We start from the raw sequence: 25,760 nt of genomic DNA, 5'->3' as shown, positions 1-25,760 counted from the left end.
TGTGAAAAGATCCTTCTCTGGAGAATAGCACAGAAAAATAAGTATTTCTAGTATCAGTGGATTATAAAGAATCCAAAATAATTTCCTTCATAAGGCTGAAAAACCTGCCGGGGTAGGCATATGTGTTAACTGTAACAATAAAGCAATTAGCTGTTTCAATCTACTTGCAAACAGAATTAAGATAATATATTCAAGGGTCTGAAATGTAAAGACATAATTTTCAACAATTAGCAAATAAAAAAATAGCAGAGAAAGGGGGGCAACTATGTTGAAGTACAAACTTTTTTTAAAAAAAAACTGCTGTACTATTCCCAATAAATCTTTCTCAGAGGTAAAAAGTATTTAGTTTAATGTAGCAGTCCATGTACAACATGCTTCAGATTGCTGGATTTATAGTACAGGTATTAGCTTTACAAAATTCTTGATATTCTGAGTACACAGAAAATCAACCTAAAACATTCACAAAAACAGAAGAAAAAGCAACCTATTTTTTTTATTATTTTCTGGGGGAAAGTAAATGAAATACCTCCCCAAATAATTAAAGAGTTCCAAAGAAACAATTTATAAATCAAATAATTTATTCACCACTGTTGCTTGTTCCAGTAAGCAGACTTTAAGGGAGAGGTTGGCTTCGCTTATTATAGTTGGCATTTTGCCCTAATTTTTTTAACACAAGAACACTCAGAACTAAACATGTTATTAAAATCCCGTTAGAAAATAAGATAAAACACCTGACAGTAGTGAAATAGTGAGCTGCTGTGGACAATATTTAAATTCATAAATTGTTGTGTGGTTTCTCAGACTTGTTAAGAACATAACAGCATAGAACACTAATGTATTGCACAGTGTCACCATGGGTATGCAGGGATCACAGTGTAGTGGACTGCATCCCTTTACATCAAATGGAAATATTGTCCATGTTACAAAACCATAGTCAAATCTAACACTTGCAACATACTTCCCTGGTAATACAGTTGTCCACCCCAAGCACCTAAACATTACTAAATACAAGTTTGTGTCCTAGGAATAATGTGAAGCTTTGAAAGAATAGGTTTTGTAGAAAGTGCTAGGGAGTAAATCCTCAGTAGGAACATTCAGAAAATCTGTTGCTCAAAGAGTATCTTTTCAAACCCTGCTGGAGGAGTGTGATAAAATTCACTGAACTGACAATCCAAAATGGCACTGTCATCCACTAGAAAAAGAAGAAGAAAATAGTGAAAAACTTGCATATATGCATACTTCACATTCAACTAGCCTTGGCAGAGACTTTCCCTTTGTTTTCTTGATTAAAATATTACTTATGTTGACAAAATGCAGAACAATACTCTTGGAAATTAGGATGGAGTCTAACAAAGCCTTGCAACTCAAACAGCAAAAGTTAATAGCTCACAAATATTTGTGGCACATCAAGAGCTGACCTGTTCTCATCCAACTTGCAAAAGCCTCTCTACCTGTACACCAGAAAGCAATTCTTACACATTACAAGTGAGCAGGCGAGTAGCACTTAACAGCAAATTACCTTTGCATAATAGGAAAATTCACCCAGCACTACCCACTTGAGCACAAAGAACTACTTTTTGTTGTTGCTAAGGCAGGGGGAAAAGATGATGTGGCCTGAATCCCAAAGGAACCACCACCTTTGGTCCTTATGATTATGCAGAGCAATGATAGGAACCTTTTTGGGTTAGAAAAGAATAGCAGCTATGGCCATCGGTCCAAGTTCTTGATCAACAAGTCTCAAGTGGATGTACTGAAAAGCTGTTGTCCAACTCTCCACCAGACCACCCTAGAGACTACAAGGAACCTTACATTGGGGCTAGGAGTGTTCTATTAAAATACTAGCTGACCCGGCCACGCGTTACTGTGGTTCTTTCCTGTGACCCCCACCCACCCTGTCACGATCCATGACGTATCCTGCCCCTCCTCCCTCCACCCCGGCTCATCCCTGTGTTTCGGTAGGATACCCTTCCCTCTGTTGTCCCTGGGGAGTGTTGGCCCCTCCCCCCTGTATCTCCATACCTTGGCCCCCACCCTCGAAAAGGAACTGTTAGGTTCTGGGTTCTATTTCCCAGCATGCACTTTTGTCTAAACCCTCTGTTGTCCCTGGGGAGTGTTGGCCCCTACCCCCGGTATCTTCCTACATTGGCCCCCAGCCTTGGAGAAGGAGCTGTCAGTTTCTGGGTTCCATTTCCCAGTATTTACTTTCGTCTGAGCCCTCTGTTGTCCCCTCCCCCTTGTGTCTCCATACATTGGCCCCTGTGCATGCATCGTGAACATTTCTATATATTTAGATTAAGGATCGGGGGTGATGATGCGCCCTGGGACACAGAGAACTACTTAAAGAATCCCAACCCGGGGGGGGGGGTCAAATAGCGATGCCCCATAGCCCCGTAGCAACAGACAGGCCCAGACAGAAGGAGGGGGGTCATATGGGCCACTTGGCGCGGGCCTCCGAATCTAAAGGGGGCCTCGGTCAGCATATTCACAATGAGTAAAATGAAAAAAGTAACAAAAGGTTTAAAAACAGGGCCACATTATCTACCTGGACCGGGCCCTGTAGGGCCTGGCAACAGAAGGCGCGTTCTGAAGCACCCGAGTTGTTCAGTTCCATAAAAAACCCAGGAATTGGCAAGGGGAAGGTAGGGGATTATAAATGGGGTGGGGGTGGCCACTGCAAATATCTGAGGACTTAAACTGGTGAGAGAAAGTGCAATTGTTTTTTTTTAAAGACACAGAGGCTTACAATCAGTTGTTTCTCCTAAAATAAGACATACCCATAAAATAAGCCATAGCAGAATTTCTAAGCATTTGCGCGATATAAGCCATACCCCGAAAATAAGACATAGTGATAGGCGTAGTTCTGGAGGGCCCCAAGGAAGAGGCAAGGCTGGACGCGTAATAAAAAATAAGACATCCCCTGAAAATAAGCCAATGTGGGGTTTTTTTAAGGAAAAATAAATATAAGGCGGTGTCTTATTTTTGGAGAAACACGGTAAAGCCTAGGTTAAAAGGGTCACGATTGCCCTTACTTAAAATGGCCACCGGAGCCTCACATGTGACACAACACCCACTAAATTATAAAGCGAAAACCCCTCGCTGTGCCCCCAAGTGTGTGTTAGGAAAAATGATGAACGACTGCCTAATGCTGCCAGGCGTTTATTAATGCAGCCGCCGGGAGAGGTTTTGGGCTTGGGGTGGAATGGCTGTTTTGGTGGCTGTTGGACAGTTGCTCCCCCCACCCTACGTCAGCCCATGACCTATTTGGGCTCCTCCTCCCACCCAGGGTTCCATTCGGGATAGTATTTAAAGGGCTGTAGAGCTGAGGCCTAGTCTGTAAAATGGAGCCAAGGCCTCCTGTTTTACAGGATCTCGTGGCGGAGGCGGGGTTTATGGGTGTGGCGCGTTGTTGTGGCTAATCCCTGTGAGTGCCCCCACGTGACCCGATCCATGATCTATTCTGTTTGTCCCCCCCCCCCCAATGACTGGTGTATTTCATGACGTTTTGAAGGATGGTATTTATTTTTGTCTTGTGGTTATTTGGTGGGGGATTTTTTTGGGGGGGATAGTGGTGCTAAATTGTAAAGTAAAAACCCTTGCCGTGCCCCCAAGTGCGTTGCTGTGGGTTATCTACCCCCCCCGGGCCTAGTGGAGGCCTAGCAGCATAGCAGGGCCTAGGGGTCTGATAATGGCCGACTTGGTGGTTTCAGTTGCTTGGTTGATGATGTCATTTGGTTTGTGGGTGAGGCTTAGATTTCACAGGAAGGGAGGGGGTGTACTGTGGGAGGAATTCCACTTGAGGGCGCTGTTTGACTTGGTGGAAAACCAGGTCTATACCTGGGCAGGTGTGTGATTTGAGGGATTTTTGTCTCCAACAACGCTCGGGGAGTGGCCTGGATCGTTGTGTCAAAATTTCAGGACGATCGGTCAAGCGGTTATGGAGAAAAGTGGAACCTGCAGTTCACCATTTTTACATTTTTATATACAGTGGTACCTCTACTTACGAATTTAATGCGTTCTGAACGCACATTTGTAAGTCGAAAAAAATTGTAAGTCGAATCCCATAGGAATGCATTGGGAGAAAAAATTCGTAAGTAGAAGCAACCCTATCTAAAAATTCGTAAGTAGAAAAAAATCCTATCTAAACCGCATCCAAGATGGCGGACGGAGCTCCATTTGTAAGTAGAGTTATTCGTAAGTAGAGGTACCACTGTATATAGATAAGCCCATTCTCAGAATATTGGACTATGTGGAAAATAGGAAGCTGTGTAGTAGGGAGGTCAAAGTGTTAACAACTCCTGAGAACCCCAACTTACCATATACCACAGGGAAGACAGTTCCTCTAATTCCTGAGGCTGGACAGTGCATATTTTTCCCATTCAAATAAACATTTAGTTCTACATGGTCATATGTAATTCCCTGTAAGGGAAATGTGACATTTAGACTCCACTTTTATTCATTTTGAAAAACATAGCTAAATCTGAATGTTGTGGACAACATTTCAACATTATCTTACAAACTTACTTTAAAAATATGAACATTTTCAGGGAGCTACTTGCATCCAGTACCCTACTACATCAAGTACCCATAGCCCTCCTTGTTTGTTTTGTATAGCACTCTTCATTTGAGTATCACAGGGTGGTTCACAACATAAAAATACAAAATGAGAATACAAAATACATAAAAGCCCACGCACCCCACCACCTTGTAAAGGCCATAGATTTATTATTATGAATTAAATTTGATTATGTGCTCTTCCTTTGGCCTGAATTATGGCAACAGGTTCCTTTTAAGGATCTTTGGGTCCAACTTTCCATAAAGACCAGCTTAACTGGACTGTGTTGGTGAAAAATATAGCAGAGATTATCACATTTGCTGTGAAGTTAGCTTTGGCTAGGAGGAAACACCATCAATTCTGGTCAGATTCATATAAGCAATACTGAAAGAAACTCACCACAATATCACCCTCTTGTGGAAGGTTGTTTGCTGGCAACCTGTTCTTCTCATCATTATTGTAGTACAGGGCTCCATCATTTCTCAGTACTAGACTATTCACATCACACCCAAGAGGAATTTGATTCAAATTGACTTTCTGAGTCGCAACACCAATACCCCAGATTCCTGGCGAGGGGTGAAATGGAATGGCACAGCCATGGGAGAAGAGAGGAGAGAGAGAGAGAGAGAGAATGTACTTTAGTGCAGTACCGTGCAAGACATTCCCCCAGCCTTGCCCAAATAGTTTACTTCCAATTAAACAACATCTGACTGTGCTATGTCATGACAGTAAGTGAAATAATGAGCATATATTGATCAGGAAATCAAACTAAACCTTTATCATCCCGCCCCTGCTCAACTGCAACAGAACCCTTTAAAAAGCCCTTGCCATTTTTTTAATGAACCCGCATCTTGAACTGGTCCCAACTACACTGAATTATGAGAAATGCCACCTTGTAGAGCATTTCTGGACAATGAGGTGCTGCAACTTGGGTCCATAAGGAAGTTGAAGGAACCCTTGGTTGCCAGCAAAGCATTTTGCAAATCAGCATGGCTAACAACAGCTCCAACTGGTTCTACTTTGACTGGAAGTGGCTCTCCAAGGCCTCAGGCATTCTGACCCTTTAAGTAGAGGTGCTAGGACTGAACCAGCGGAAGCCTCTCTAGGATACCTTGCACCCTTAGCAAGGAGCTTTCTTCGTGACACCTCCCTGGAAAAAAAAACTTTATTGCAATAGCTACATTAGAAAGTATCTTGTGAACTGCTATCCTGGTGTGAATAATTTAATGAAAAGGGTAAAAGTCCTCAACCAGTCTAGGAAACTGCCCACTAACAGTGTCTCAGCTCTCATTCATATAAATCTATGATTCTCAGAATTGAAGAGCAGTAAGGGGCTACAGGATGGAAGGGGAGAGGAGGATGAAGTTCCAGGGTGTGAGCAGGAGCCTGTTCATGCAACAATTAATTTTACTCAGCGACTTGAATCCAATCTGAGCAAAACATGATGAATTTTTGCGAGCGTCAACTTTTTGACTGACCTGTAGATTGGATTTTAAACTCAAAATAGCTCTTGTTCTGATGCAAAGGGGCATTGGCTAGGCAGCCTCCCGTACCACATACTCGTCGTCCATTTTTGACAATGACAACATCTGTTCCTGCAGAATTAAAAGCATCAAACTGAAACATTCTGAACTTCCATTTAAGACATGCAGCACAATTCTGCACAAGTATGTTTGGAAATAAGTCCAACTGATTTCAGAGGAACTTACTCCCATTTAAGCAAGAACTTATTAAAATTCTTACTATCAGCAGCATGCTTGACAGAAGGCAGAAAGATTTAGGAGATACGGTAATTTGGTATATGAGTGATACCAGCAAAATTGGATAATTGCATAGATGGGTCATTCCATGAAAATGAGGGGGGGGGGGTTGTAAAAAAAAATGTAATACTTTTTTTACATGGTAAGTTTGTGTGCATATGTATATCAAAGTGTTTTGGCAACAAAACAAATTATTCCCAGAATGCTTCATTCCAAGATGGCCACCACCTGAATGTACCGGTAGCACATATTGCAAATGAATTTTGTTTTTGAAGTTAGACATACACTAAAGGTAAGATAAAATCTATTCAAACCTGTGAGGGACAAGGGATACAGGGAAGTCCCTCCCATCTTAAGTTCCAGCCCATCCCCAAGCGCTGGAGAGAGCAAGGAGAGCTCTGCCTCCAGCGGAGAGTCAGGAAGTAGTGTCCGAGGCTCAGGCAAGGTTGCGGAGCCCATGCCCCAGGTGGGACAGGAAGATGGGAGCAGGGGGGGAAGGCCAATTCCCCCAACTCCGGAATTGCGACGCAAACGTAGGGGGAAGAGGTTGGGTCTTCCAAAGCTTCTATGCTGGAGGAAAACCCGCCAATCACCATTCCGAGGTTCTGACACCTCACCTTAAGGATGTATATTAACCGCTCTGAACACTGTAAATAATCAGCACTTAATAAAAGCCTAAAAAGACCATGCTGGAGTCGTTACTCTAGAGTAGCCACATCAGGCCCTCTGACAAAACCATTATTGTAATATGTATATTGAAAGCTTAAAATGTCATCTTTTGATTGCAAATGGTCTATATTGCTCCAATTACATTTTTAATTGGTATTGATTGATTTTAATTATAGATTATGAAGCTGTAACATGAGCTACCAAAACAAGTTATTTTTAGAATATCTTTCTGAATGGGAGCTTCAGAATTAAACTTTTCTGCATTTTCCTTCTACGCAGTAGATGCAATGTAATCATGTAAACATTTTAATTTTATGTTGCAGTTTGTGCCCTACAAACACTGTCAAAATGTGTAATGTAAGTTACTGCAATTATGGTAACTCACGTTACAGTGCTCAAATTTTGCATTCTTATCGCTCTCTTTATATTTATTTAGGAATTAAAGCAAATATTTTAAAATGGCCCTTACACCTGCTGAAAAGATGAAACGTAGGAGGGAAAAATTAAGAAAGAAGAAAATATAATGAATACAAAGCCAAGCAAAAAGAATTTATGAAGAAAAGCAGAGAGAAGAAAAATGCCAAAGAAAGCAAGTTGCCAAAGGCTGAACAGTTGAAATTGCAAAGTGCCAGAAGAAAGAATGTAAGAGAAAGAGTTTCCAAACATAGAGAGTTGAAGAAGAAAGTCCCAGTTACTCCTATTGGGACAAAGAAAGACTCACCATCAGCATTCAAATACAACTCTGCCCTGGGCAAGGCTACAGCTAATAATAATAATAATAATTAATAATTTATTATTTATACCCCGCCCATCTGGCCGGGTTCCGCCAGCCACTCTGGGCGGCTTCCAACAAAACACTAAAATACAGAAATCCATCAAACATTAAAAGCTTCCCTAAACAGGGCTGCCTTGAGATGCCATCTAAAGGTCTGGCAATTGTTGTTCTCTTTGACCTCTAGTGGGAGGGCATTCCACAGGGTGGGTGCCACTACCGAGAAGGCCCTCTGCCTGGTTCCCTGTAACTTGGCTTCTCGTAGCGAAGGAACCGCCAGAAGGCCCTCGGAGCTGGACCTCAGTGTCCAGGCAGAACGATGGGGGTGGAGACGGGGGGGGCTCCTTCAGGTATACTGGACCGAGGCCGTCGACCGAGCTAAGGCTTGTCGAGCTCTACCCAAGTCACCACGCAAGAAGCGTAAAGTTATATGTAAACTTTTTGAAAGTTTAGGATCACAGAAACCATTAGCAAAGAAAGCTGTTCAATCTAAGTCTGCATTGAGGACTGAAACTATTAATAAAGTAGAAAATTTCTATAACCGCGATGAAATAAGTCGACAGGAAGAAAGGATGTAAAAACAGTAGTACGAAATGATGGTAATTTTTATTTTTATTTTTCATATTTTTATTTTTCATATTTTGAAATTAATATGAAAAAGGTAATAAGCTTTTATAATAACCAGGTATGTATTATATACACAATTATTTTATTCAAGATTGCTTCTCAATTACTATCTTTAAATATTACTTAATTGTTGTAATCATACGTCAAATGTAATATGAGTTACCATGGAATGACGCAGATGGGAAAACTGACCCAAAAGACAGAAACAATTTTTAAAAGACAAAATGAAAGTTTCAAGAGAAATGTCCCCTCTTTATTGTTGTTCTGTTTTTGTCACAATTTTTTTTAAAGTATGGTTAGGATTGCAGCTCTGCAGCTCAGTCCTATTCCTATCTAGTCAGAACTAAGTCATACTATGTTCATTGTGTCTTTCTACCTTATAAATATGTTTAAGAATGTAGCCTTGAACTGTGGGAACATCTGTATTTGGTGTGGGTGGGGGGAGAGCAGGCTGCCACTTGGATAGAGGTTATTGTGAGGCTGCTGCTGACAAAAATTATTAGAGAATCCAAAAAGCTTCAAACCCTCATTAAATTCCACCGTGGACAAGCCCTGGGAAGGCAAGGGAGTTACAATTTCTGCCCAGTCTTTATACTGTGTGATAGTTTGTTAAGGATTATAGGTGCCCTTGAATTACCTTAATTTTAAACTGTAAAATTCTAAGGATTCATTTGTCTATGAATTAAATCCATGCAGTCTCCCAAAACAAGACAGGGTTGACGCTTACAGTACTCTAAATTCATTCCAGTTAAGCATTCAAAATCCAAAGAGACTGGAACGCCTCGACAGAGAAAAAACTGTTCCCAGTATAACTCCAGTTTTGTCCTTAGATTTTCCTCACACTGTTCAGCAATAATTCACATTGTTTTGTAACAGAAGGGGGCAAAAATCCAAGATGAGGAAACCTGATATGCACAGGACAGGCACTCCTGGACATGATGAAGGCCCATGGTTGCTCACATGACAATTACACAATTATTTTTTTATAGCTCTAGTTACAGGTAGGTAGCCATGTTGGTCTGCTGTAGTTGAAACAAAATAATTTTTTCCCCTTCCAGTAGCACCTTAGAGACCAACTAAGTTTGATATTGGTATGAGCTTTCGTGTGCATGCTACTGGAATGATTTTTTAAATATAGCATTTAACATATTATATACACTCCTGGAGTGAATGAACCCTGACTGCTCCTACCACATTTAAAAAGTAGAAAAAGTATACATCTGCAATCATGCTTTAATGTTCACGCTGTGAAAGAGGTGTTTTGAGTTGTCACACAAGGGAGCACACACAGAGGAGCACACACAGACATCACTTCAGAGTATGAAATTCAACAAGTGTGAAGCAGTCCCCAGGTTGTGAAATATGTTTCCCTAGAAAAAACACGGATGGGGAAGAAATAGAAAGCAGGAGTTCCTACTTTATCTTTCAAATCAAGAGTGAAAGGATCAAAAACTTACCTGCCAGGGCAGTGAAAGAAGTTATGTGCCCATTTGTTTTTGTTTTGATTATCACTACAGTTCAGTTGACATCTTTTGTTCCTTATGAAACTTTCCTAGTTTCTCTTTCAGAAGGATCTAGAAAGTGTGTTTTGGATCTGTGTGGTTCTGCTTTGCCTACCCCACAGCTGAGAAAAAAGATGCTCAAATTACTACCCCTTTTGTTTTATCCCCATTATCTCAAACCTGCCATGGTCAGTGAGATAGGGAATTTCTGTCCCTCCAGATCAGATCTCCCATCAGCCCCAGACAGCATGGTCAGTGGCCAGGGATTATGAGATTCTCAATCTTGTAATATTAATCTCAGGGTCGTGGGTTCAAGCCTCGCATTGGTCAAAAGATTCCTGCATTGCAGGGGGTTGAGCCAGAGATGACCCTTGTGGTCATTTCAGTTCTATGATTCTATGAACACCTGGGTAATCACAGATTCCCTACTGCTACCTTAGAACAAAGAACAAAGTAAAGATGTGGATGAAAATAGAAATGAGAGGGTGTCTAGTGCTCCAGACCAGAAAAATGCAGTAGATCCAGTTTATTTGAAGTTCAGCAAAGAATTTGATTCAGTATACACTTCCGGGTTTGCCGCGGCCGTAACCATAAGATGCCGTAACCTGGAGGTTATGCAACACAAGATACCACTGGACACAGCCTGGTATCAAAAGAGGAGTCAGGGCTGAATCAGTTATTGGCATCCACTTAATTTTCTTGCTAATCAAACCTATTTTTTTAATAGGATGGAACTGGGATTCTGACCAGATGTTCCTAGTGCGAGTGGAGGTTTTGAACTGCCCCAAGATCTACAGATGAAGGACAGTGTACAAGTTAAAGAAATAAAAAATAAAATAAATAAGATAACAAGGTAGCCTCTGTTCTTCTGCTAAGCCTTGGAAGGTGTAAAATAAAAGGAAGAATTTATCTCCCAACTGACATGACAGGGTGGGCGGGTAACAATTTATGGGAGGAAATTATCGTTGTCTCTCCCAGACTAGCACCCTTTGCAGTTGAGAGAAAATATAGAGCAGGACCTGCCAGAGCCGAAGCATTTCCCCAGGTGGGCCGTGTGTCCTCCCCTCTGGGGTGGTGGGGGGTGTTCAAAGTTATTCACTCTAGTCTAACATTAAACAGTATTACTAAAATCTACCGTCCTTTCTCAACTATGTTGTTGTTCTACAGCTCCCACCATCCCTTAGCTGTGTTGAGAGCCGATAGATATTAAGTGTGGGAGGCAGTGAGGCCCAGTGGGGAGAGTCGGGCTCTCGGCTGGCAGGGGGCAGAGAAATCTTGCCTCAACCCCAAGGCTCGCTGCAATAGCTCGTTTGAAAAATGGGGGGGGGGGTATTGTTGTTGTTGATCATGCTATGTGTGTTTGAAGGCCGCCTTCCCCCCGGACTGCGCCTTAAGGCCACGGCGACGGGTCCTTCCTCGCCCGCCACAGCTGCGCGGCTTCTTTCTTCATGCTCCGGAGCCCCTTCGCCCGCCTCGCCGCCGCTTACCCATCCTGTGCGTGTCCAGCTGAACGAGCGGCATCTCCTTGAGGGCAATGTGTCCTCCGCCGGCGTCTCCGCAGCAGGCCCAGCGCAGGCAGCACCACACGGGGCCGGGCGCCGAAGAGCCCGACGAGCCCGCCATGGCCGCCTCTCCTGCCCTCGGCTTCTCCGCTCAGAGCGCAGCTGGAGCCGCCATGTGGAGGAAGCGCCCTCCGCCCCTCGCCGCCCCGGCCTAGGCGCCCGCCCGGTACTGCTGGCCCTGCCGGGAGAGGCTCCGCATCGCCGCCCGCACCGTATCCGCGCGAGCCCGAGTCCCACACGACCGCCCGCGGGTGCCCTGGCTCGGCCTCCGACGTCGCCAGGACTGCAACTCCCATCAACCCCAGCGACAAGGGCCAGCCGCCGGGGATGATGGGAGCTGTAGTCCCGGCGACATCGGGGACACCCCCCCCGGCTGGGCTGAGTCTCTCGAAAGACTGACTCCCGGGGGCTTCGAAGGACGGGCGACCCCACGAAACGACTCGCCCTTCATCTCCCGAGGCTCTTGGCCCGCGTCTGCCCCCGAACAGCCCCGTATTGCGCCAGATCCCCACAGAAGCCCCGCGTCACTCAGGCGCTACCCACCCTGTCACGTCGCTAAGCGGCGGACTTTCCTTCCATGCCGCATTCCCCGCTGTGCCCCGAAGGGGTTTCCTTGCAGAAGGGCAGCATGTGAATTTATTAATAATGATTGAATAAATAATTATAAGGGGTCGCCGTGGGTTTTTTTGTGCCACAAACCACGGGGGTGGGACGGGGACTTCACTGTGGCTCCAGCGCTGTCACGGAGCCGCGCGCGACGTCAAGCATCTCTGAGGCGGGAAGAGAGGGAGGGAGCACTTGTGCGCAGGCGCAGCAGCGCAGGCCGGGGCCGGGCGAGGCGCCTAGAGACGGGCCTACTCGCTTCCCGGGGCGACCGAGGCGGCTCAGCGGCGCGGCCTCCTGAGCTACGGGCTGGTGAGCTGGACTCGAGCGGGAAGGAGAAGTGGCGGGGCTACGCGAGGGAGGCGGCGCCCGGAGGAGGGAGGGCGTAAGGAGGCAGACGGGGCGTAAGGAGGCGGCGCGGCCTTCGGCTCCCTTTCCTTCCCGCAGGAGCCCCTCGCGCGAGGGCCGGTCTGGTCATTCGGGGGGGGGGGCGGCGACATTACTTTCCTTTTATTCCTTGAATGGGCGGGTCTCCTTATGTGGCCCAGAGCGACGAAGAGAATAAATCCCCCAGAGAAAGGCGTTAAAAACGCCCCCACCCGCTTCGGAAAGGCTACAGGTTATATGGGAACATTTTCGCCTAGCGCCGAAAGTGAATCGCCGAAGTGTTAAGCTGGAAGGGGGGGGGGAATCTCATGGGTCATCTACTCCAGCCCACTGCAGTGCGCGAATCTTTTGCCCAATGTGGGGGGCTCGAATCAACAGCATATAATAGGGGGAGGCTGCCGTTGGGCCCGTTGCCCCTGGCGCACAATCAGGGGGGGATGAACCAGGCCCCTCCCCATCCCTGTTGTGCCCTACCTAGCTCTGAGAAAGGAAGGTGAAAAGCAAATGTAGAATTTTTACAGGTGTAGAATTTGTTATCCACATCTCTCTTTTTAAAAATATTTTTTATTAAATTTTCCAATTAAACATCAAATCACATTGAAATTATTCCCAATTACACTTTATCCAAATTAATTATACAATTCTAATTAAAAGAAACATTCCAATTATGCCTAATTATATTGAATTTTTCCGAGTCCCCATGCCTCAGATTCTAGAGCTACCTGCTAATCACTACTGCCATTTGCTTTTAATAATTTCTCCCTTGTTATTCAGCCTCTGATATAAACCTTCACATATTGTCCCAAAATAATGCAGTCCTTTGCTAACAGTCTTTGTTGACATCCTTCAATCTTCTTCAAGCCTCTGAGTTGTGTTGCCAGCCAGGTTTTACCAAAATGTTTTCTGTTGCTGCGTGGAATTGTGTCTTTAGTCTCCCTCTGATCGCTGGTCATCTGAATCCAACAAAGCACACAAATTACACATCATGTCCAAATTTCTACTCCATAGCTCCTCCGAAGACAGATTTACAGCTTTTCCAGCGAGAAAATAGCCAGGCCAAATCTTATCACTCTTCTAAAAACACTCTTCCTCGCCTCTAGCTGCTCTGTTATCCACATCTCTTGTAAAATAAAGTGTTTAAACATTCACTGCTTTGGCTGAAGTTATACACCTGTAGGATGGCAGACAAGATACTGGACTTTCTTAGATTGTGATCATCATATAATTCTCTGAATTCTCTCCTTTTATTACAGACCGCAATGGAGCTCCTTGAAGAAGATCTTACATGTCCCATTTGTTGTAGTTTGTTTGAGGATCCCCGAGCCCTACCCTGCTCACATAACTTCTGTAAGAAATGTTTGGAAGGGATTTTGGAGGGAAATGCTCGGACTGTAATTTGGAGACAGTCTCTCTTCAAATGCCCAACATGTCGGAAGGAAACCACTGTGACAGGGGTTAACAGCCTGCAAGTCAACTATTCCCTCAAAGGTATCGTAGAGAAATATAACAAGATTAAGGTCACCTCAAAGATGCCTGTGTGCAAAGTACACAGCGGTCAGCCTCTCAACATTTTCTGCCAAACAGACACACAGTTGATATGTGGTATCTGTGCAACTCGAGGAGATCATATAAAACATGTGTTTTGTTCTATTGAAGATGCTTATTTTCAGGAAAAACTTGCTTTTGAAACATTGTTCCAGGGTTTTGAATCATGGCGTTGTGGGGATGCACTTTCTCGGCTAGACACCCTGGAAGCCAGCAAGCGCAAAGCCCTCCAGATGCTGACAAAGGACTATGACAGAGTAAAAGATTTTTTTGAGAAATTGCAGTATACATTGGAACAAAAAAAGAATGAGATACTTTCAGATTTTGAGACAATGAAGCTTGCAGTCATGCAGGCATACGATCCAGAAATTAATAAACTGAACACTATTATACGAGAACAACGAACCGCTTTTAATATTGCCGAAGCCTTTAAAGAGGTGTCTGAACCCATTGTTTTTTTGCAACAGATGCAAGAATTCCGAGAGAAAATCAAAGTGATCAAGGAAACCAAATTGCCTTGTCTTACTGTCAACATCAGTTCCACAATGAAAGGATTTGATACAAGCCAGTGGGAACAATTTAAGCTTGCAGATGTGGACAAACTTTCTTTACCTCAGGAGAAAAGTACTTTTAACTGGGCATTTTCTCCATTGTCCTTACATAAGTTTATTGTGATGGTTTTGCTTTCCTTCCTTATACTTGCTGCCACACAGATGTCTTTTATGGACTTTCTATCTAACACTCTCCAGCACTGGAAAATACTTATATCTGCATTTGGCACAAGTTATCTGGCAGACACAGCAGAGATGGCAGATCATGCTATCATCTACTGGGAGAAGATGACTGATGGTGCCGCCACTCTAAGTGAAACATGTGTAAATTACACCCTTGTGATGTTGGATAATATTGCCCAATTTATGTGCAAATACAAAATTTTGTAACTTCTACCCTTGTATAATAAGAAAAGTATGTTCGAAGTGATTACTTTGGAAGTTTTTAAAAAAGTGATTAAGCAATCATGATGTCATTTTTCTATGGTGCAACCACTGATACTTCAAAATATTTTGCACATTGAATTTGAAAGGAGCTACCTACTTAGGTAAAAAGTGCCAATTTATCTTGTTTTTCCCAAGGTGAAAGGCATCAGTTCTGTGTACAGTATGAATCAACAGGCATTGCAGATTATGTAAAAGAATTCATGAAATATGTGCATTGTTGTTGAGTGATTTTCAATGTTAAGGACACATTTGGGGGGGGGGGAGAAAATGTGTAAGTAATAGGTTGTGAGGTCAAGTATATAAGTAATAACCACTGGTGTACCAAACTTCAGAAGTATGGCACATTGCAAAACAATTTCTGATTTGGCTGTACATGTGAAAGAACAAATACATACTATTAACTTCTAAAAAATAGTTTCTAGTTAGACTCTGATCCTAAATATACGGTACCCGTCTTGGAAGTAAGTCTCGCTGGCTTTAAAGGTAGCTGTGTTGATCCAAAAGGGTGGAATTCAACTTCACACTTTTCCAGTTGTTCATTCCGTGCAAATACTCCCAACTTGCCAGGCAGAGTGATAACCCCTTCCCCTGCACGTGCTGTTCTGGGGGTTCCCTCATGCTGCCAAGCCAATTCCAGGGAGTACCAGGGGCAGAAGAGGGGGTAAGCCCTGTTGTGGAAGTCCTTATGCAGGGATTCTGCTGACAGGTCTGTTTAGGTGAATGCCACCCAAAATATATGATCTAAATTCATATTAGGGAAATAAATTAGGCCAACCAAATTGTTACAAAGTGGTGTGCAATCTTTTGAATTCCTGAGAAAACTTCAGGATGGATGTTAAAAGGTGGAGGAAGAAAAAAGGCTGCTGGTGCTGATCAGGCCATCTTAGCCTGCTGTCCAAACACTGTTCCAGAGGTTTCGATGGAGGGAAAGTCTTCCTCTGCCCTCTTCAAAACAGCTCTGTCCTATAAAGTACAGAAATCCTTAGTTTAAAAGTACAGTGAAAATACCGCTGATGGGAAGCTCCAAAATGGGGCATTCTGGGAGACACTCAGCCAGCTTGGGATCCATTTGTTTCTGAGTCAGACCCATTATTGTCACTTGATGGTGTTGGGCTGATTGCCAGCATAGCGGGGAAGGGGGTCTGGAGGTCCAGCGCTGTCCAGACAAACCCACCCACCGGCCTCACTGATGGGGTCCAAAGGAAAGCAGAGCACTATGTTTGGCATCAGCCTGGCTGCAGGAACTGTGGAAGGAGGCATACAAGAAGCCATCTTAGTCCTCTCCACATTAACTTATTCTTCTCCCAAAGATATCCTACAAGTCAGCAGATGGTTAGGATCAGAGAGTTGTCCTCCTAGATGAGTACATGGGCTCCCTTCCCAGACTGACGACCCCCATCTGCCCCTCACTTGCATGTGCAGAAACCACCTCCTTGACTGTTGGACCCACTATTATTCCTGTCTGCTTAATCTACTGGAGGCAGTCTTCACATGCAAAGGAAGCCCCTAACCCACAAAGGATTTTGAGACCCATTGGCTACCCCTACCTGGATTAACTGGCAAGTCGAAGGCATTTCCTGAGTTGTGGCCACTCTCATGCTGACAGCTAGGAGCTGCGGGTAAGAGCGAAGTACAGGGTGGGGCCCAGAGGTGGACAAACTGCCCCCAAATGAACATGACATGTCCCCCACCAGAGGTACTACCCATCCCCTGACCCCACACATACCCAGGGTTTGGCATATTAGTATCCTTTAGAGTGACCTGAGAGTTCTTTGAGAACTCCAATACCAAATTGCTGCTTATCTAACAAAAATGTTGAACTTGTTCCTAAGATCAGCTGCTGTCCCCAAAGGCTGTAAAGTGAAATATCCACCATGTCTACTTAGAAGTAAGTCTTTACTCCCACGTAAGGGGTTAGAATTGTAGCCCAAGATAGGAATTTAAAAATTTGTTTGCTTCCAGGACAGACCTATGTATCTCCTTGATTATAAATCTGAGCTATAGTAGCATTTGTGAATATCTGCCTCACAAATAGGCAGCTTATTTGGGTAGGTTGTTGTGGTGGGTGAAGGAAGTAGGTCATGATCTGTCCTAAACTGGATGCCGTTCTGGCCAGTCAGGATCTCACTGGTTGGCTTTCAACATGTTTTTTTTTATAATGATGCTTTATTTCAGTTGCAGTATTTTGGTTCCCAAGCAACCAGCCCAGCCTTGTAAACAAAACTATACACTTCAACGTTGTTGCTGGGGAATCCTGTCTGCTCAGCCTTTCTCTCCCATAACACAGGACAGGATTTGCTCTTTGCCTCTACATATGTAGTTTGGAGACACTCTGCCAGAAGACACTGTTTTCCTGTGGAGAAGAGAAAAATGAACAATCAAGATGTGAGCATTTTGAATGTGGGAGGAGTGAAATTCACAACATGGCGTTCTACGCTACAGCAATTCCCTGAATCTAGATTGGCAAGGATGTTGGGTGGCAATGACTTAGAATGTAGGTTGGTGAATGGCCAGTTCTTTATAGACCGTGATGGAGTTCTGTTCAGCTATATTCTGGACTTCTTAAGAACACGGCAGCTTTCTCTGCCCAGTGACTTCTCAGACTACCAGAGGCTGCAGAGAGAGGCTGATTTCTATGAAATTTCCTCTCTGGCTGACCTTCTGAGTCGAGAAAGTTTGTTGAAACCAAAGCTAGAGATCTTGGAAATACGATTCTTGCTCCAAGAAAGTCAAGCTTTTTTCCGGGTGTTTGGCTCTTGTAGCATCACTGTTGGTGAACTGGCTGGACGAATCACTGTATTTTCAGAAAAGCTTGTTGGAACAACTTGGAAAAGCCATAATGACCCTTCACAGAAGTCGCTGATTCCCCTTTCTTTGGAGAGGCCTTCCCATCATGATGTCATTTTCCAGTGTGGCACTGACTACAGTGATCAGTTTATAGCAAGGTATTTTTCTAGATTCCAAAGCTAACACAATACAAATAGCATATGTACTCTCATGCAACTCTGACAAATGTTCATACCTTTTTCAGACTTTCTCTTTTAAACCCTGCTTCATACAAATAGGTTCTTCCTAATTCTACTACATTCATTATATACATTCATTATATACCTTACACCTCAGCTGTCTGCTTTAATCCATTTCTAGTTTATATTTAGGCATGTGCAATAACTAAGGCAAGACTGCTACTGATCATTTTTATTGCACTGGTAGGCAAAATACCAAGTGTAGGTGTATACTATCTGGGTACATGTTGGCACTAACATTTATTCATGATTTTTTCCAGATATGTTTCTATAAAACCTGATCAGAGGAAATTGATTAATGGAACAAATGTGCTTGGCCTGCTGGTTGACTTATTACTCAAAGAAGGATTTCGTTTAATAAGCACTAGGACCGTCTCCGCTGAAGAAAAAATTGAATGTTATAGTTTTGAAAGAAAAAGGCAGCCAGACACCTTTTCCATTAGTATGTGCCAAACACAACAAGGCACCACTATATCACAAACACAGCCAATCCAAGTGCATAAACAGAAATGAATAATGAAGATTTTTTTTAAGCCGAGTGTGAAATTAACAAGGCTAAGAATGAGTACAATAGCAGGACACATATTTTTGCTGTCAATATGCCATATTTGTTGGATTTCTGATACTGGATATTTGAATGGTAAATATGGAAGTTTGTCTAAATTACTTCATTAACTTACAATAACCCAAGTTTTTCACATCCAATGAAAAAATAGTTTTCTATCTACTATATTTATTTGCTTTTACCACATGCTACTATTGCAAGGAAAATCCAGTGAGAGAACAAGGGCATCATGGTCTGAATGGTTGACCTGAAATAAGTGCACCAAGACATTTCATTTGCACTTTCCATATTTAGCAACCATCTTGTATCACAGCATTACAGTAATCAGGATTATACTTCATGTGAATTTTCTGGTTAGGAAAGGAACTGAAATCTGTAATCTTTGATTTCTGAATGGAGATCCCCACACCCCCTAAGCCTGCATGTTGTCCTAAATACAGGTAGGCAGCCATGTTGGTCTGGCGTAGTTGAAACAAAAAAAAAAAAATCCTTCCAGTAGCAGCTTCGATACCAAGTAAGTTTGTCATTGGTATGAGCTTTTGTGTGCATGCACACTTCTTCAGATACACTGAAACAGAAGTCTCCAGACCCTTATGTATAAAGAGGGTGTGTGGGGGTATTACTCAGAAGGGTGGTGGGAATGGGTGATAGACTGATAGGTGTGGAAACTCGTTGATGACTGTTAATGACTGCAATTGGTCTTACAGGGAAAATCAAGGGGTGAGATGGCTAAAGAAAGCTTTATCATGTATAATGAGATAAGAATCCAATGTCTTTATTCAGACCAGGTCTTTCCATGGTTTTAAGTTTGGTAATGAGTTGCAGTTCAGCAACTTCTGTTATTATTATTATCTCATTCTGTTGTTATTATTATCTCATTATAAAGCCATCTCACCCCTTGCTTTTTCCTGTAGGACCAATTGCCGTCGTTAACAGTCATCAACGAATTTCCACACCTATCAGTCTATCACCCATTCCCACCTGGGACACTGGATATATACCTTGCCTTAGTGCAGGATTAGGCAGGCAGGCAGGGGAGCCAACTTGAATAAAATATTGGGGTTGGGGGAGGTAAGCCCTGCCCCACCCCACATAATCACATGACATGGTGCACACACACCATTTGAATGGCAATCCCCCCTCAAATATTTTATTGGGGTGGAGGAAGAAGGAACCTCAGCCCTAGGAGATGGCTCCTACCAGTATGCAGGCAGACGTAGGTAGCCCATTTTGTCCTTTCCAACAGGAAAGGAAGAAGGACCTAAGTGTTGGCACTGTCAACTCCAGGCTGCCCATTTGTGTTTTGTCCCAAACCAAGGCCGCCCTTCTGTGTAGGAGAGATAACAGGATGATGCTACAAGGAAGAAAGAAACAGATTAAAGTGTGAAGGACTCGTATAGGTATGATACAACGTGTTTGTAAAGTACGGGGGGGGGGGAGCACAACTTCTTCATAAGTGTACTGTAGTAGAAATATTTTTCCTAAGCATCCTTATGACTGAAAGGAAACACCAAAAGCTCTTGAGCTAGAAGGATGCAATAATGCAGGGCTTCTGGGAGACAAAAGACCGCTGTCTCCCAGTATTATGGAGAGGGGTGTAAACTGTACTTTTAAAACAAAGTTTGGTGACCAAATCAAACACACATTGGGTAGGAGACAAAGACCTCCTCAGCTTTTGATCTATAAAGCCTTCAATGGCTCAGGACCGCAATACTTGAAGGACCACCTCTCTTCATATAAACCGTCCTGGACTCCATGTTCATCATCTGAGGCCGTTCTCCATGTGCAGCCCAAAGGGTGGCAACATGAGAACGGGGCCTTCTCTGTAGTGGCTCCCTGTTTGTAGAATGCTCTCACTAGGGAGGTTTGCCTGATGCCTTCATTATATATTTTAGGCGCCAGGCAAAAACTTTCCTCTTCAACCAGGCCTTTGGCTGATTAATATTCTACAGTCTTTTAAATGTGTCTGTGGGAAGGGGGGTTATTGTTTTGCTGTTTTGTTTTTAATTATTTACTTGTTTTTATCCTGTTTTTTATTCTATGAACTGCCCTGAGATCTTATGATGAAGGGCGGTATATAAATCTAATAAATAAATAAATAAAATAAATAAAGTTTCGGTATTTTTGTTTTAAAGGGGGACTCAAAACAGTTTTTAACTTTTCCATTGCAGGATAATTTTTCACTTTTTCAAAATGTATCCTGTCTTTATTGGAGTCTACCTCTCTGTCATACGACACAAAAAGATACTGAGGCCGGAAGCAAATGCTGGAATGGGAGGATAATTCAGTGGGCAAAGCATGAAACACTTAATCTCAGGGTCGTGGGTTCAAGTCCCATGTTGGGCAAAAGATTCCTGCATTGTAGGGGAGTTGAACTAGATTTCTCTCATGGTACCTTCAACTCTACAATTCTATTATTTAAGCATGACATTAAGGGAGGAAGCGACAGCCAGCTCTTTCATGGAGCTCCCAGTGGTAGGGCCAGCCCAAGACATATTGGTGCCTGAGGTGAACCACAAAATGGTGCCCCTCTCCCCATCAGGGAGGAAGAAGAGAGTGACGACCTACTTTAGGCACAAGGGGTGAATGAAGGGCTGCATTGGGACCTTCTGACCCTGTGGATCCTGCTGCCTGAAGCAGCGGCCTGATGGGTGGGCCAGCCCTGGTCAGTGGTCTTTCTTCCAACCTGCATCACTTCAGCCATTCTGCAATATCTGCTACTCCCAGGCTATGTTGTGGTTGGCAACCCACACTAGTGCTAGATCTTTCACCTGCCTCTTTTCGATCCTAGGAGCCAGCCCACCACCATTTGTTCCCCAGGAATCCCTCAGCCGAATCCTTCCCAGAATCTCAGGTGCTATTGGGAGAGAGGTATCACCTGTCCAAGTACTTTCCTATCTGGGAATGAAGGAGTTGTAAATCTGTGGCCCTACAAATCTTCCTCCACAGGTTAATTTGGCCACAATGTTTATGTCAGCAGAAAAACATTGGCTAGGTTAAAATGTGTGTGGTTTTCTCCATTGTTTTGTTGCCCATTGGAATGGGTTTTCCCCTTGATCAGCATTCCACTAAGCAATTCCAGAGTGTCAGCAGACTACACTTTCCAGAGTTCAGCTAAAGGGAAAAGTTTTAAAATTCAACAGATGAATAATTAGTCTGCTGTTTTATCAGCATTCTACATATATCATCACAATTCAGATCATAGCCTGCATCTCATCTACCTGTGGCTACATTGCAATCTTTGTGTCAAATCTATGTTTGCAAGTTCTGCTATCTGGGTCATTCCATATCAAGTGATCCAACTTTGTTACCTCATGCCGTCCAAATTTCAATTTTTCATCTCATCCCATTATGAGGGTATGAAATGTAAAGAGAGAGAGAGATAATTTTGGCCTACGCAAAAACCTTTAAAGCTCAGCCCAGGACTGAGATATGTCAAAACTAAAACCACCAAAAATGAAATGTGTGCAACAAATGCTCTTGAAAAGTGTTTGGTGTAAAGTATAAATAATGGAAGAAGACTGTAAATGTTTCCAGACACATTTCACGTGTAAGCCCCCCCCCCCCAATAATTTTGTTTGATACACATGTAATGTTCATGAGATGAAGTAATACCAATAATTCTTTCAAAGCATTTTTTTTTAATAATGTGATCCCATTGAGATCCCAAGATGAGATTTTGCAGGAAGCTCTTAGAAATAGGATCCTGGTTGATATTATTAATGGTCAACCGTTCAGATTCCATGGTAGAATTATTGTTTCAAATGGCAAAGTGCAGCAATACATCAACTCTTTGCCCATGGTTTTGATCTAGTTGGAGCCTTCCTATGTGGTCTTTCACCCCCTTGGAATCTGCACACTTGTTGAACATCTCACTGCTTTACAAAAACTGCATTGCTACCACATCCTACTGTAATTCAGATGTTTATATCCTATGCAGCTTCACAAACTCTCTTGTCTGCCACACTCCATTTTTAAAAATAGTATTTGGTTGTATAAACACAATCATTCAGTCTGAAGCAATGGGAGGAATGTTAGTATGAGAAGGAACTGTCAGTCAACTGTGTCCCACCCCCCAAAATAACACCCCTCACCAAATTTACCAAGCAGCATGAAAACCTGACATATGAACATGGCCTTAAGTTTGATCCAGAATTGGCCATTAAGTGTCTGGATTGCAACTCATTTCCTGTCTCAAGGTGGCTTTGAAAGCTTTCCAGGGTGCAGCAGGTGGAAAAGGGCTGCAGATTCACAAAATTGACTTTCTTTCAGCACTCCTCTCCATGGTCAACAGCAACATACCCCTTCCTCTTACAACACATGAGTTTTATTCTGTGCGTTCATTTTATCAAAATATTTTTCATTTTCTTCTTTTCATAGTGCTGCCCTTCTTACTAATTCCAAGGCTGCGGGAGTGTTTGTTTTCTGTGGGTTTACTTTAGTTCAGCATAGCTATCTGGTGTTCCTTCTTCTTTCCTGAGAGGCTCCTCAGCTGACAACCCAGTCCCCTTGGCTATTTTTCCAAGCCATTAAAGCTTTCTGCATCTTTCTATCCCTGGGTGCAGAAAGCTTTAATAACTTTTGTTGTAAATGTGCTGATTAGCTTTGTTGTTGTTTTGTTTTGTGCTATATAGATTGTATTTGGTTTACTGGTGATTTGTAATCATTATACTAATGATTTGTTAATTATTCTATGTGATTTATGTTATATTTGTTATGTTCTATTCTGCTATTTTTATTTTTTGTTTATAAGCCGCTTTGCGGTTCATGTGAATGGAAAGCGGCAAAGAAATATAATAAATCAATTACTGTAAATCAAATCAGGCATCATAGGCAAGTTGGCTTCTTGATGATAGAACCATGAAAGGCCACTTTGCTTATAACAAACCCAAAGAAAGAAGTAGCATTGCGGGCAGGAACGGGAAAGTCAAGGAAGAAGGGTGAGATAAGGAAGCAAATAGGCAGGGAGCTCAGGAAGGGTCATTCTAAAGGAAGATAGGCCTGAGAAACAGCAACGTAAATGAAGGATATGAGCAAGAGGAAAAGAGGGGGCAGCCAAAAGTTTGTGAAGGATAGTTTTTATTCATGGTCACCAATTCACCACCAGTATTCGGATGGCCTGCTTGCTGTTGCACAGGTTAGGCGACAAGGCCAGCAAGGTAACAACACTGGTTGACTGGATGGGCTGGTATAGCATAGGTCTTCAAAGCTCCCCAAGATGAAACTTCTTTATCTAGTTCTTCATTAGTTTTGGAAGCAATAATTGGAACACATGTTTTTTTTTTAATTGCTTGCTTGAGAAAGCATAGCCCACAAAAGGTTGATTGGCCAGAACCTCATTTCTGTCAGGGTTTTGCTGATGCAAATCCAAAACCCAACTATCTTCTTTCTCTGCAAACTCTTACCTATTTGTGCAATACCCGGCCAACACACTGCAAGAGAACACTGTGACTTTGTGAAATTAAACAGTCACCTCAGATCAATCAATGTTTCCTGTTGTTTATCCATGATGTTTGGGTAATGTCCGTATGTGTCCGCTGGGCGTCTCCACTGCTATGGAAACTCTGGTTTCTCCAGATAATTTATAACTAGTTATCAAGTGGCTAGTCCCCACATCCTTGCTGCCAGCTGTTTCAGGGAGGCACTTGGGGAGGGGCTGGCTCTCTGCACATGCTCAGGCGCACCATCCCCGGCTGAGTGATAAATAATTACAGTAAAGTACATGCAAGCGGATTGCAGGACCAGCCCGCCCCGTCGTCTCTCCAAAGCCAATCGCTGCAACCACGAGCCTCTTCAGCGGATGAATGGCAGAGGCCAGCGATTGGCTCCTCAGGCAGCGCGCTCCCTTTTGATTGGAGCTCCTTCCTCGCCCCAAATCGCCATGGCTACGATGCCGCCTTGCGCGGATGAATACAGCAAGGCGACTTGCCGTTTTCTTCTTGGGGCTGGTGGGACTCGCGTGTGTTTCCAACCGAAGCCCCGTTCCCAGCCCGGTAAGAGGCAACCACTACCCGGGAGAAGCCTTTCGCGGGGGCCACGGAACTCCGTAGGGAGTTCCAGGAAGGAGAACCCGAGGGACTCTTTTTCCCCGGCGGAGGGACGCTCCGAGGCCGGCGCGCGGCGTCCTTCCTCGGCGCGCGGCGAAGAGGCGTCCAACCCCGGCGGGCTGTGCTGTGCTGGGCGAGGCCGGGCCGGGCCGGGCCGGCGGGCATGGAGGCCCCCGAGGGAAGCGAGAGCCCCGGAGGGAAGCGGGGGCCAATGACATCCACGCCCAAAGAGCACCATCCTCCTCCGGGCCTCCCCGACCGAGTGAGTGGCGACGGCCAGAGGGACCCCCGGGGCCGGGCTGACCGGCTCAGCCTCGCTTTCCTAAGGCCGCCGAATCTCCGCAGCCGCCCCTGCGGACCGGCCCTTCTCAGTCTTGAGAAGCGGTTCCTCAGAGGGCACAGAACCTTAGAACGGTGGAGTTGGAAAGGGACCCTGGGGGACATCTAGTCCGACCCCCTGCAAGGCAGGAAGAAGCAGCTGTCCCACACGGGGATCGAACCTGCATCCTCGGCGTGTTCAGCACCTGCGCTCTAAGCAGCTGGGCCGCCCTTGGGCTGCACCTCCCCCCCACCGCAGTGCATGATGGGCGCTGTAGTCCAACCACGTCTGGGACACTCCCCTCATCCCTTTCTCCCATCTCAGTTGTTGTTGTTTAGTCGTGTCCGACGCTTCGTGACCCCATGGACCATAGCACACCAAGCACTCCTGTCTTCCACTGCCTCCCGCAGTTTGGTCAAACTCATGTTCGTAGCTTCGAGAACACTGTCCAACCATCTCGTCCTCTGTTGTCCGCTTCTCCTTGTGCCCTCCATCTTTCCCAATATCAACGTCTTTTCCAGGGAGTCTTCTCCTCTCATGAGGTGGCCAAAGTATTGGAGCCTCAGCTTCAGGATCTGTCCTTCCAGTGAGCACTCAGGGCTGATTTCCATAAGAATGGATAGGTTTGATCTTCTTGCAGTCCATGGGACTCTCAAGTCAAGAGTCTCCTCCAGTACCATAATTCAAAAGCATCAATTCTTCAGCGATCAGCCTTCTTTATGGTCCAGCTCTCACTTCCATACATCACTACTGGGAAAACCATAGCTTTAACTATACGGACCTTTGTCGGCAAGGTGATGTCTCTGCTTTTTAAGATGCTGTCTAG

The 25,760-nt window shown here is 44.1% G+C and overlaps 4 protein-coding genes across 10 annotated transcripts in view; 3 read left to right on the top strand and 1 right to left on the bottom strand.

The window, feature by feature from the left end:
* Positions 1-332: 332 nt before the first annotated feature.
* SPRYD7 (SPRY domain containing 7) lies at positions 333-11,719 on the bottom strand. Its single transcript, XM_035110361.2, has 5 exons — positions 11,370-11,719; positions 6,031-6,147; positions 4,952-5,118; positions 4,314-4,416; positions 333-1,192 (listed from the first exon to the last, which is right to left on the bottom strand). The coding sequence occupies exons 1-5, from the start codon at positions 11,503-11,505 to the stop codon at positions 1,095-1,097; spliced, it is 621 nt and encodes a 206-aa protein (XP_034966252.1). The 5' UTR covers positions 11,506-11,719; the 3' UTR covers positions 333-1,094.
* A 534-nt stretch (positions 11,720-12,253) lies between these two features.
* Positions 12,254-14,920, top strand: TRIM13 (tripartite motif containing 13). The gene is made up of 2 exons (XM_035110352.2): positions 12,254-12,359; positions 13,688-14,920. The coding sequence occupies exon 2, from the start codon at positions 13,694-13,696 to the stop codon at positions 14,918-14,920; it is 1,227 nt and encodes a 408-aa protein (XP_034966243.1). The 5' UTR covers positions 12,254-12,359; positions 13,688-13,693.
* A 2,412-nt stretch (positions 14,921-17,332) lies between these two features.
* On the top strand, positions 17,333-20,631 carry KCNRG (potassium channel regulator). Its single transcript, XM_035110360.2, has 2 exons — positions 17,333-17,922; positions 18,264-20,631. The coding sequence occupies exons 1-2, from the start codon at positions 17,348-17,350 to the stop codon at positions 18,514-18,516; spliced, it is 828 nt and encodes a 275-aa protein (XP_034966251.1). The 5' UTR covers positions 17,333-17,347; the 3' UTR covers positions 18,517-20,631.
* A 4,044-nt stretch (positions 20,632-24,675) lies between these two features.
* LOC118082609 (protein FAM228B) overlaps positions 24,676-25,760 on the top strand; it is a 31,917-nt gene continuing 30,832 nt past the window's right edge. For all 7 annotated transcript variants that reach the window (XR_004692288.2, XR_004692287.2, XM_035110355.2 and 4 more), the window contains exon 1: positions 24,676-24,877. Coding sequence is in view for 5 of the 7 variants with exons in the window: in XM_035110355.2 (XP_034966246.1) it covers positions 24,779-24,877 (99 nt within the window). In the remaining 2 variants the exon portion in view is untranslated. The remainder of the gene's footprint in view (positions 24,878-25,760) is intronic.

This window comes from Zootoca vivipara, chromosome 3, assembly GCF_963506605.1.
Source record: "Zootoca vivipara chromosome 3, rZooViv1.1, whole genome shotgun sequence".
Taxonomy (NCBI): Eukaryota; Metazoa; Chordata; class Lepidosauria; order Squamata; family Lacertidae; genus Zootoca; species Zootoca vivipara.
Note: the sequence above shows the minus strand (reverse complement) of the source record. Positions and strands in the feature narration are given on the sequence as shown.

Coding starts and splice junctions, on each gene's coding strand:
- TRIM13 (XM_035110352.2), top strand. CDS start 13,694: ATGGAGCTCCTTGAAGAAGATCTTACATGTCCCATTTGTTGTAGTTTG.
- SPRYD7 (XM_035110361.2), bottom strand. CDS start 11,505: ATGGCGGGCTCGTCGGGCTCTTCGGCGCCCGGCCCCGTGTGGTGCTGC. Junction 6,148..11,369: donor GCTGGACACGCACAGGATGG/GTAAGCGGCGGC, acceptor TTAATTCTGCAG/GAACAGATGTTGTCATTGTC. Junction 4,417..4,951: donor CACAAGAGGGTGATATTGTG/GTGAGTTTCTTT, acceptor TTTCCCTTACAG/GGAATTACATATGACCATGT.
- KCNRG (XM_035110360.2), top strand. CDS start 17,348: ATGAACAATCAAGATGTGAGCATTTTGAATGTGGGAGGAGTGAAATTC. Junction 17,923..18,263: donor AGTGATCAGTTTATAGCAAG/GTATTTTTCTAG, acceptor GATTTTTTCCAG/ATATGTTTCTATAAAACCTG.